The following is an 11,264-nucleotide window of genomic DNA, read 5'->3' on the forward strand; positions in this document are numbered from 1 at the left end:
GATACCCTAGGGACTTTAGTTGTTTTATATGGGGCTGTCATATTTTAAAACACCAGAACTGTAACCTGGAACAGGTGCGGACATCTGCTGCGCTCTCACGCCTTTTATGTGACCTTAATTAATATGTTCCCTGAATTAATAGTTCAGCTCTATTACACGTTCTCTTGGTTCTGATTCAATACACTATTAAACAGCCAAACTCCTGTACTCGGCCAAGGCCCCTTGATAACCAAATGCTATTATTCCCTGAGCGATTGCCGCAGCTCAGATAACACCTGATGATTCTATTGGGCAGGAGAGTGTATAAAAGATGTCGCTACAAGTCACAGGGTCTCAGTGAGCTGATATTAACCCAGAATGGCTTTCCTCTGTCTGCTGTCGTTCATTGCACTTGTAGGTGCTACTTATGGTGAGTGACTCATTAATACATAAGATCAGAGTTCTATTTCAGATGGGATGTTGCTGTGGGCAACCAATAAGATTCCATCTGTTATCTACTAGAAAGACCTAATTAAATAAATAAGTAGATTCTGATTGGTTGCCCATGTCAAATTTACCCCAGATTGTAATTTTTTTTTTTTTTTTTTAACCTGTACATTTATGATAAAAATACATTTGATACATTGGGGTTTACTGACATCCCATTTATCATTTAATATATGTGGCTAATTCCCCGAAACGGGTGGTTTAGCCGCAAATATTAAGTATCCTCCGAATGTAACTAGATGGGACCAATGACTGTTGCCGCCAGCTGCATCTCCATAGGTTTCTATGCTGCCCGTTGTACCAATAACCGTAGTCCCGCAGCTAATGCCAGTCTGAAATGGCAGTAACGTACCGCAGTGCTGGCCAGGCAGCATGGTCAGCTGGGGGTCAGCGGCAGGGCTTAAAGTGGTCCTGGATAGGTGGAGGAACTCAGTCCGCTCTGCCACCTAGTTCCACCCCATCCACTCCCCCCATTATGCAGAACCAGGGCCAGTGTTAAAGTTTTTGGCACCCCACCAGCAAAATCTAATGCTTTTATGTTAGAATTACTGTGCAGGGCCAAGATTGAGGTGGAACTAGTTCCAGCTCGCTATTAGAGGTGGTGGAACTCCGTTCCACCCTGTTCCCCCCACTTTAACCCCTGTTCAGCGCTAACTACGCAGGTGCAGTCCCCACATGTGCATGTGGGCTCCTTGCGGAGCTCCTGTCCCTGCATCTGCACTGTGATACATACCACGAGAGGGGGTGCCGGATGGGGTCCCGACAGGCATTCACCCAACATCAGGATCCCGACTGTCAAAAAACGTCGGCTATTTTCCCTCTTGGGGGTCCATGATCCCATAGAGGGAGAATAGAATAGGTGGCTCGTGTGCCCGCAAGGGGCTTTGTTGCGCTCACCATGCTGTCTAGGTCCGGCCAGTCAGGATCCCGACGTCGGGATAATGACTGTTGGGATCCCGACTGTCGGACCTCTATACCACACCCACGAGAGGATCCATATTGCAATACGATCCTGGCTGGTAAGATCCTGCACAGATCGCATTGTATATACAATTCATAGTAAATGGGCCCCTAAAGGTTCTAAAAAGGAACCTTTATATGTCAGGGTTGCCGACTTTTTAATGCTCCTCTCCGGGAGAAGCCCGGAGAGGAGACTTTCCTTACCCAATTGGGGGGGGGGGGGGCTTGACGGTGACGTCATTAAGCCCCCCCCCCCCACTACGGGAAATAGAAATGACTGATGTCCATGGAGGGGCGGGGCTAAAATGACGCGATTGTGCCATTTTAGCTCCGCCCCCTCCTCTGAGACCCGCGGATTGCGGCATTTACATGCCGCGATTCGGGGGGTTCAGGGGGGTCCCCCAGATTCCGGGAGGGTTGCCCACCCTTCCGGGGGGCCGGGAGGGGGTCCCGATTTTCGGGAGACTCCCGGGAATTCCGGGAGGGTCGGCAACCCTGTTATATGTTAGAACCTTTAGTAAATTTACCCCATTGACTGCCTCAATGCCTGCAACTAGGGGTGAATTTTGGGGTCAAGCTGCACCTAGGCATATCACTGCCCCCCTTGACCCTTTCATGTTAGAGCCAGTTCCGATGTCTTCATATCACCAAGACAGAGCCCCCCCCCCAACACACACTCACCTCTTGCACCATTGCCAGTTGCAAAACAAAAACATAAGATGTAATGACAAAATAAAAAATCACATGGTTTCATCTACTCAGCGGCCTAGCAGGCCTGTCCTTTAAGGGAACGTGCATTTCAGAGTGAATATGGTAATATGTACATCAAAGGGAAAATGTTCTTGTAGATAAGGTATAATGAGAGGGATCGATAAAGTTTTATGATGATCAATAATGCTATATGAGTTACTGGGGGAAATGTATGAAACCATGATGGAGAAAATCAAAGAGCCAGCCAATCAGCTCCTGTCATTTTTCAAACACAGCCTACAAAAGGACAGAAGCTGATTGGTTGGTACTTTACCTCACAGGTTTTTTTGTTGGCAGCAGCGCCCTGGGCTGCGTCTCTGACCAAAGACTGCAGGGGGTAGCCGACCAGCACATATCAACATATATGTAAAGTTGTATGTAAGATATATGCTCGCTGCCCTACCCAGGAATCAGCAGGTGCTGGCGCAACATTGGCCACAGGCTTACAGTGCTCAGCTCCTGTCTAGAGTTTTTGGTCGACGCTGCAGCCCAGTGGTAGCAATTGCTGCTGGTTGGCGGTGGACTCATGATAAAGCCGGTGGCATCCTGTCAGCCATGGAAATCTACAACCATCCCACATATCTCGGACTATTGTAAGTGTGTCAAAATTTCTTTACTTTTTGACATATTTAATGTATTTCCTTTAAGGGTGCGGAAAGCCGTCTATCCAGCCTGTCCTCACAGGATATTCCAGAATTGTAAACGGTGAGGAAGCCATCCCAGGATCTTGGCCATGGCAGGTTTCTTTGCAGGTACGACCATACTTCATACCGTTGTGATCTTCATGTTATGCCACTTGGCAGTATGAATGCACCTGGGAGTGCACAAACTAGATGCCGCGGAGAGGACCACGGACGGAGACACAGGGACAGTGCTAGGCAGACTCACAGAGACATAGGAACAGTGCAAACATCAGTAGTGAACAAGTACTAACACCAAAACAGACTGAGAGCATACACACAATACACAGAGAGGATACTGGGGGAACTCACAGGCACAGGTAGGAGCTGGGAGGATGAGAGCCCAACGGATAGAGCGTCTCCTAGTATAAGAGAATAAGTATCTCTCCGGTAACAGGAGAGATACCTATAGTGGAGCTTGGTGTAATGCTTCGACACGTGAATGTACTTGTTGCTATAGGCAACCCCAGTCCCAACAGGGTACTACAGAGGGAGGCCTAGAGATTTCTAGGTCAGAGATGACGAAGACCATAGGAAAATATCCTAAGCCCGTACCCCTCACTTGCAGTACACGGGTTCAGCTAGCTGCCACCAAGCCGACACCCGTGGGCTCTGCACTGAGGGAAAGGGTAAGATATCAGGACCTGAGCTCACCTGCAGCACACAGGTTCAGCTAGCTGCCACCAAGCTGACACCAGTGAGTGCTGCACAGTGAGAGAGGTAACACAGGAAATGAGGGAGTGTAACAGCAACCTAGCTGGATCCACAAGGTTGTACAGGGACCCAGCAGTTACAGTCACAACTCCTGATTACGGCTAGGTCTGGATCAAGGCGCAGAGTCGCAAACTCCAAGACCTATATTACTGTAATTAACAAACAATACAATTGCTAGAAACTAACTAGGCACAGGACAAGGCTGACTGGCTATCTGACTAGGATTCTGCAGCACCTGTCTAGCCTGAGAGGAAGATTTATATAGCAGGTGCTGCCACGCCCCACTCAGACATCACAGACTATGAGCACAAAACCAGTGCCGGATTCCCTGCTGTGAACAGACTGCCTGTCACCACTGCAACAGCAAAAACCCGAACCGGAGTGTCAACTGCGCTCAGGTTACTTTGCTAACACTTCAGCTGTAAGATTACCGCAAGTGTATGCCATGTGCAGCAATCCAACTGCTGGGGGGCTACATATCCCAGCATCCCCTGACAGTAAAACAGTGGCAGAGCATGCTGGGATATGTAGTTGCACTGGAGTGACGCAGCAGAGTATTGTATGGGAGCTGATGGATCAGGTTCTGGTTATAGGTGAAGAAATGTGTGTCCTTAGGTTATCACTGGCGAAAAACACAGGGCTTTCAGTTCCCCTGTATAAGGAACATGTTACTATGTAGTCAGCTTATGGAATGAACTGATATGTAAACAATTTTCTCTTTATTACAGGACAATACCGGTTTCCATTTCTGCGGTGGATCCCTCATCAGCGATGAATGGGTTGTAACCGCTGCACATTGTGGAGTCAGGTATGTTATTGTCAATTAAATTGGAATAGTGATAGTCTTTCATTATGGAATACAGTTATAATAACTGCCAACTTGCCCAACAGGGCAAGGCTGCTCGCTGGGTCCCTCCCTGTGATGCATACACAAAATTTGGTGTGTGCAGAACCCGCATACAACCGGTCTCGTCCTTGGCTGCATTGCCTAGCTGAGAAGCCAGATGTAGACTGGCATTTTTTGGGTAGCAGCAGCTGCTTGTGACATCATGCAGTTGTCATGGTCCGCCCTGCAACGCCACATCACCCCTCCACCCCCCCACCCCAGCGACGGCCAATCACCCTTCCCCATCACCGCTCCCATTGCTACTGAGACTGTGGTCGCATTGCAATAAAGTAAACAGTCAATAGGTTGGACCACTATTAGTCAATGGTCATTGGTCAATATGGACAATAGGTCTACACAAGCAAAAATGTTTCATACCATCCTCGTAGCCTCCATTTGGAAATGGTAAATTGTGGCACCTGGCCTGAGACATGGAAAGCAAAGCCCGTGGACCCTGGTACACTTATTGGGGTTCACGTGCTCAAACGTACAAATTGACACAAAAAAAAAAATTGCATGGCGACCTTTTCATGTGTTGGACATTTCCATGTCGACTTTTCCCCCATGAGGACCTTGCATGTCGACCATTTGGGATCAAGCTAATTACTGTTGAATCTATGACCAATCCCTGACCAGAAACGAGCTCCACTTACGCAAACTGTACAATGCTAGCTACAATAATACGTCTTGTTTTGCAGGACTTCCCACAAGGTCGTTTTGGGTGAATTTGACCAGCGTTCTCCTGCAGAAAATGTTCAAGTTAAAACAATCGCCAAGGTACAGTTTGGGCTCATGTCACACAGATATCTATCAGACATTTGACATCTAAATTCCTTTGTCATCTTTACTGATTTTCATCCTATTTTGAACCTCTGACAATTTGTTTGCTTATAGCACAGTAACATTATTAGATTGGAACTACTGGCATTATCTGACATATTACTGCTAAATCATACACATGGGTGTTATGTACGCAAACTAACATCATACGGTATGTACTTGCATAGTAGGAATATAAATTTCTTGCAATGAATGTGAGCTATGATCTGAATTTTGTTTTCAAGGTCTTCAAGCACCCAAATTATAGCGCATTTACCATCAAGAATGATATCACTCTGCTGAAACTCTCCTCTCCCGTCGCTGCCCAACCACAAGTGTCACCTGTGTGCGTGGCAGAGACCATTGACAACTTTAGAGGTGGTCTGAAATGCGTCACCACTGGATGGGGACTGACAAATTCTGCTGGTAGGAATTGATGTTTACTGCTTCAGTGATGATTAGTGGTCTGCAGGCAAACATCCTCATTAGTGGTCTCCAGGCAAAGATCACATTTGTGGTCTCGAGGCAAAGGTCACATTAGTGGTCTCCCGGCAAAGGGCACATTAGTGGTCTCCAGGCAAAGATCTCAGTAGTGGTCTCCAAGGCAAAGATCACATTAGTGGTCTGCAGGCAAAGATCTCATTAGTGGTCTCTAGACAAAGATCTCTTTAGTGGTCTCTAGGCAAAGATCTCTTTAGTGGTCTCCAGGCAAAGATCACTTTAGTGGTCTCCACGGCAAAGATCACTTTAGTGGTCTGCTGGCAAAGATCACATAAGTGGTCTGCTGGCAAAGATCACATTAATGGTCTGCTGGCAAAAATCACATTAGTTGTCTCCATGCAAAGATTACATTAGTGGTCTGCAGGCAAAGATTACATTAGTGGTCTGCAGGCAAAGATTACATTAGTGGTCTGCAGGCAAAGATTACATTAGTGGTCTGCAGGCAAAGATCTCATTAGTGGTCTCCAGGTAAAGATCTCATTAGTGGTCTCCAGGCAAAGATCTCATTAGTGGTCTGCTGGCAAAGATCACTTTAGTGGTCTCCAGTCAAAGATCACGTTAGTGGTCTGCAGGCAAGGATCACATTAGTGGTCTGCTGGCAAAGATATCATTAGTGGTCTCCAGTCAAAGATCACATTAGTGGTCTCCAAGGCAAAGATCACTTTAGTGGTCTCCAAGGCAAAGATCACTTTAGTGGTATGCTGGCAAAGATCACATTAGTGGTCTGCAGGCAATGATCTTATTAGTGGTCTGCTGGCAAAGATCTCATTCACGGTCTCCAGGAAAAGATCACATTAGTGGTCTTTAGGCAAAGATCACATTAGTGGTCTCCAAGCAAAGATCTCATTAGTGGTCTCCAGGCAAAGATCTCATTAGTGGTCTGCTGGCAAAGATCCCATTAGTGGTCTGCAGGCAAAGATCTCATTAGTGGTCTGCAGGCAAAGATCTCATTAGTGGTCTGCAGGCAAAGATCTCATTAGTGGTCTCCAGGCAAAGATCTCATTAGTGGTCTCCAAATAAGGATTATATTACTAGGCTCCAGACAAAGGTCACATAACTAGACCCAAAGAAAATATCTCATTAACAAAGTAGTCTCTAGACCAGTGGTTCCAAACATTTTTAACCATGGCACCCTAGAGTATCATTTTTTTCACGGCACCCCTAGGGCAAAAGAAATTTAGAAAAAAAATTTAGAAAATTATGTGCTGTAGATTGAGTTTATGGGGGAAATTTACTAAAGGAAATTTGTAAAAAAAAAAGGTGTATTTGTATCCAGAAATACACTCATTTTTTACATTTACTATCCCAAAAATACGGCAATTCGTATTCGTATTGATGTACTATCAATACGAATTGCCGTATTTTCGGGATAGTAAATGTCAAAAATAAGTGTATTCTGGATACAAATACACCTATTTTTTACAAATTTCCTTTAGTAAATTTCCCCCTATATGTCACCTTTATGGAGCCTACACACAGGGAGATTTGCAGAGCGTTCTGAGCGATGCTACAAGATTACTCAGAACACAGCGCTGTGCCAGTGCTGTGTGCTGAGCGATCTGTCAGGGTCAGTGTTCTCTGGTGAGAACACTGGCCCTGACCTGTGATTAACTAGATTTATCCAGCCTGCTGAGTATTAATCACCGGGCAATAGCGACACCAGGCTCCACACATAGCTATCGCTATGGCCCTTACACACAGAATGATGTATGGCCATTTTCTAAGCTATCTAGTGATCTAGTGCCCTGAAATCACCCCATGTGTATGTCCCTTTAGGGTCAGTTATCTGGTGAGGGACAGGATTTGCTTCCGTTTTTCCACATTTGTATGATTGGCAGCCACCAGCACTGGTTTTCCCGGTTACATTGACCATAAATAATTGGAATTGGTGCTGGATCACCAACCCAGGTCACCACGAGTGCCATAGCACAAAGTTTGGGAACCACGACTCTAGACAGCAATCAGCTTACTGGACCCTATTGTTTATTTATTTCAGATTATACATTTTAACAAACAAAACCAATTATACTAATTATGTTGTTGGTGTTTAAATTTTTCCAGCACAGTTTAAAAAAAGACCAGTGATCTGCTCGTACTTGGGCTGTTCTACAGCTTGAGTTGGGTTTATGGCTAGGACTCGCATTAGGGTTTGCACAAGTCGGGTGTAAGTTCAATACTTGAGGTAGGATCAGATTTAGCATTTGGCTAATTTAAGGTCTATCTACGCATTGGACGTAAGACTTACTGTGAGTTACTGTGTATTGTTTATTATGGAAGTAATTGGGCTAATAACCTGAAGGAAGTACAGATACCATTGGAAAGAACATAAAACAACGTATTTCTCTTTCTTATCTCAGCAAGCCAAACCCCACCCAGACTACAACAGGTAGCTCTCCCTCTCCTCACTAACGCCGAATGCAAGAACTACTGGGGCAACAAGATCCATGATGTCATGATCTGTGCCGGAGCTGCTGGAGCTTCCTCCTGCATGGTAAGATATGCCCATATCACATGGCAAAGCCTTGGCTTTGCCATGTGTGACACTATTACAAATGTCCAGGATTAGTAGGGAGGACACCAACGTTCTGCTAACAAGTGCTAGAGCAAAGGGCTGTTCTCTATACCCATTGAGGAACTCCACGATCTGCCTGCCAGAGGTGCAACATGGGTCCCATTATTTGCACAGGGGCAAGTACTGATTTCCTGGTCCTCAAAGATTTTTGGGAAGAAAAGTGATTTTGAGGAGAGGAAAATACTGTGTAGCCTATAGGGGAGAACATTCACACCCTTTAAGCAGCTCACACTCCTGCTGATTGTAATAAGTGCTGGGATCGGCAGACACTAATCCCAGCAGTGTACCTGGGGGCAAGGCTGTGCAGCAATGATGCCAGCAGCATTCCTACGCTGACATGTCATTGGTTGGCTTGCAGGAGAAGAACAGTAGACGTGTGGACATGGACAGCTGTGGTTTGCAGATTACCTACTGTCCAGGTTAGGGGGTCAAGACTGCAAACAATGCCCGCCTTCACAGAAAGTGTCCATACAACAAGGCACATCTGCACAAATATGGGCACAGGATGGCACAAAACAGGATGAGCCCTTGTGCAGCTGGTAGAATAGCCATATATAACAGGGTCACATTCATGTCAGGACACAGCAGGCCGTTTCCAATGTTTGTGCAAGCATTTAAAGTCATACCAGCAACAAACCAACTTTACAGCAAACATACTTCATATGGAAAACCAAAGAAACATATACCTCTGCCCAGTGTTCCGCGCACGCGGTATCTCAGTACCTTCAGGAACTGACAGTCCAAGATCCTGGTGCTAGATTACTTGGCCTACCAGCTGGCCACTTTTACGCATCAGCGCTTTGAGCAGTAGACTGGCCAAGGTTTAAATCCCTTCTACTGCAATCAGCCCACTTCCCAGCTGTGGCTGTGAAAGTCTGAAACCTGGACTGGATTCGTGTGCTTGGGAGCCCACCCTTCGCTCCCACAAGCACACCTCAGAGACCCATTCCTGGCTTTGCACTGAACTAGGTTCTTCTACCTGGCTGCAAAGCTTTCTCTCTCAAGCTTGATAGCTCCTTCTGTACTCTCTACAGAGCAGTTGTGACCAGAGAAATACAGCACTCTCTGCTAGAGCTAACCCTATTTCACCACACAATATATATATACATACACACACACACACACATCATATGCTAAGGCTGACATAACTGTGCATCATACTCTCATCCTATTTGTTTCAGGGCGATTCTGGTGGACCTCTTGTGTGCGAGAAGGATGGAAGCTGGACACTGGTTGGCATAGTGTCCTGGGGAAGTTCCACTTGCTCCCCGTCATCTCCTGGGGTGTACGCTCGAGTCACCGAGCTCAGAAGCTTCATTGACCAGACAATTGCTGCAAACTAAACAAGATATTGCTGCCATTCTATCATGTGCAATGTGTCAGAGTAAATAAAATCTCATCTGCAGTCCACATTCCTCTCAGTCATTATTTACTTTATGTTATATATTCCTCTGAAGATTTTAAAAGAGATTTAGAAATAAATGTTGAAAGAGGTCCAGTCACTTTATTACTATATTACACTTCTTATGGTAAATTACAAACAGGAGGCAAACCTTCCTTAACCCAGAAATAAGATGATCCTTGCTAGTTCCCTCCATTTATAACTGCCCCCACCCCATTCCACAGCTGACACTGCTCTCACACCTCACTGCCCCCCACAGCTCACACTTTCCCCCTCACACCTCTTTGTTCTCCTCCACCCCATCACAGCTCACTGTCCACATCACACTACCTGCTCCCCACCACTCACTACCCCCTACTGCTCACTTCCTGCTCCCCACCACTCACTACCCCCTACTGCTCACTTCCTGCTCCCCACCACTCACTACCCCCTACTGCTCACTTCCTGCTCCCCACCACTCACTACCCCCTACTGCTCCCCACCACTCACTACCCCCTACTGCTCACTTCCTGCTCTCCACCACTCACTATCCCCTACTGCTCACTTCCTGCTCCCCACCACTCACTACCCCCTACTGCTCACTTCCTGCTCCCCACCACTCACTACCCCCTACTGCTCACTTCCTGCTCCCCACCACTCACTACCCCCTACTGCTCACTTCCTGCTCCCCACCACTCACTACCCCCTACTGCTTACTTCCTGCTCCCCACCACTCACTACCCCCTACTGCTCACTTCCTGCTCCCCACCACTCACTACCCCCTACTGCTCACTTCCTGCTCCCCACCACTCACTACCCCCTACTGCTCACTTCCTGCTCCCCACCACTCACTACCCCCTACTGCTTACTTCCTGCTCCCCACCACTCACTACCCCCTACTGCTCACTTCCTGCTCCCCACCACTCACTACCCCCTACTGCTCACTTCCTGCTCCCCACCACTCACTACCCCCTACTGCTCACTTCCTGCTCCCCACCACTCACTACCCCCTACTGCTCACTTCCTGCTCCCCACCACTCACTACCCCCTACTGCTCACTTCCTGCTCCCCACCACTCACTACCCCCTACTGCTTACTTCCTGCTCCCCACCACTCACTACCCCCTACTGCTCACTTCCTGCTCCCCACCACTCACTACCCCCTACTGCTCACTTCCTGCTCCCCACCACTCACTACCCCCTACTGCTCACTTCCTGCTCCCCACCACTCACTACCCCCTACTGCTCACTTCCTGCTCCCCACCACTCACTACCCCCTACTGCTCACTTCCTGCTCCCCACCACTGACTACCCCCTACTGCTCACATTGCTCATCTCACACCTCACTGCCCCCACAGCTCACACTCCCCCCTTACACCTCTTTTTGACCCCATAGATCACTACACCATCCTCACTATCCTCATCATTCTTCCCTGCTCCCGCTCACAGCTCCCTACTGCTTACATAGTCATTGGAGTGACCCATATTAGGTTTGACTACTGATGGTTGTAATTAG

General features: G+C 47.2%; 1 protein-coding gene across 1 annotated transcript; it reads left to right on the forward strand.

The window, feature by feature from the left end:
• The first annotated feature begins 284 nt into the window (after window positions 1-284).
• LOC146044959 (chymotrypsin A-like) lies at window positions 285-9,778 on the forward strand. The gene is made up of 7 exons (XM_083163638.1): window positions 285-409; window positions 2,845-2,948; window positions 4,319-4,398; window positions 5,175-5,253; window positions 5,541-5,721; window positions 8,154-8,287; window positions 9,550-9,778. The coding sequence occupies exons 1-7, from the start codon at window positions 358-360 to the stop codon at window positions 9,709-9,711; spliced, it is 792 nt and encodes a 263-aa protein (XP_083019764.1). The 5' UTR covers window positions 285-357; the 3' UTR covers window positions 9,712-9,778.
• Window positions 9,779-11,264: the final 1,486 nt, after the last annotated feature.

Source organism: Crinia signifera, chromosome 11 (assembly GCF_055691185.1).
Source record: "Crinia signifera chromosome 11, ASM5569118v1, whole genome shotgun sequence".
NCBI lineage: Eukaryota > Metazoa > Chordata > Amphibia > Anura > Myobatrachidae > Crinia > Crinia signifera.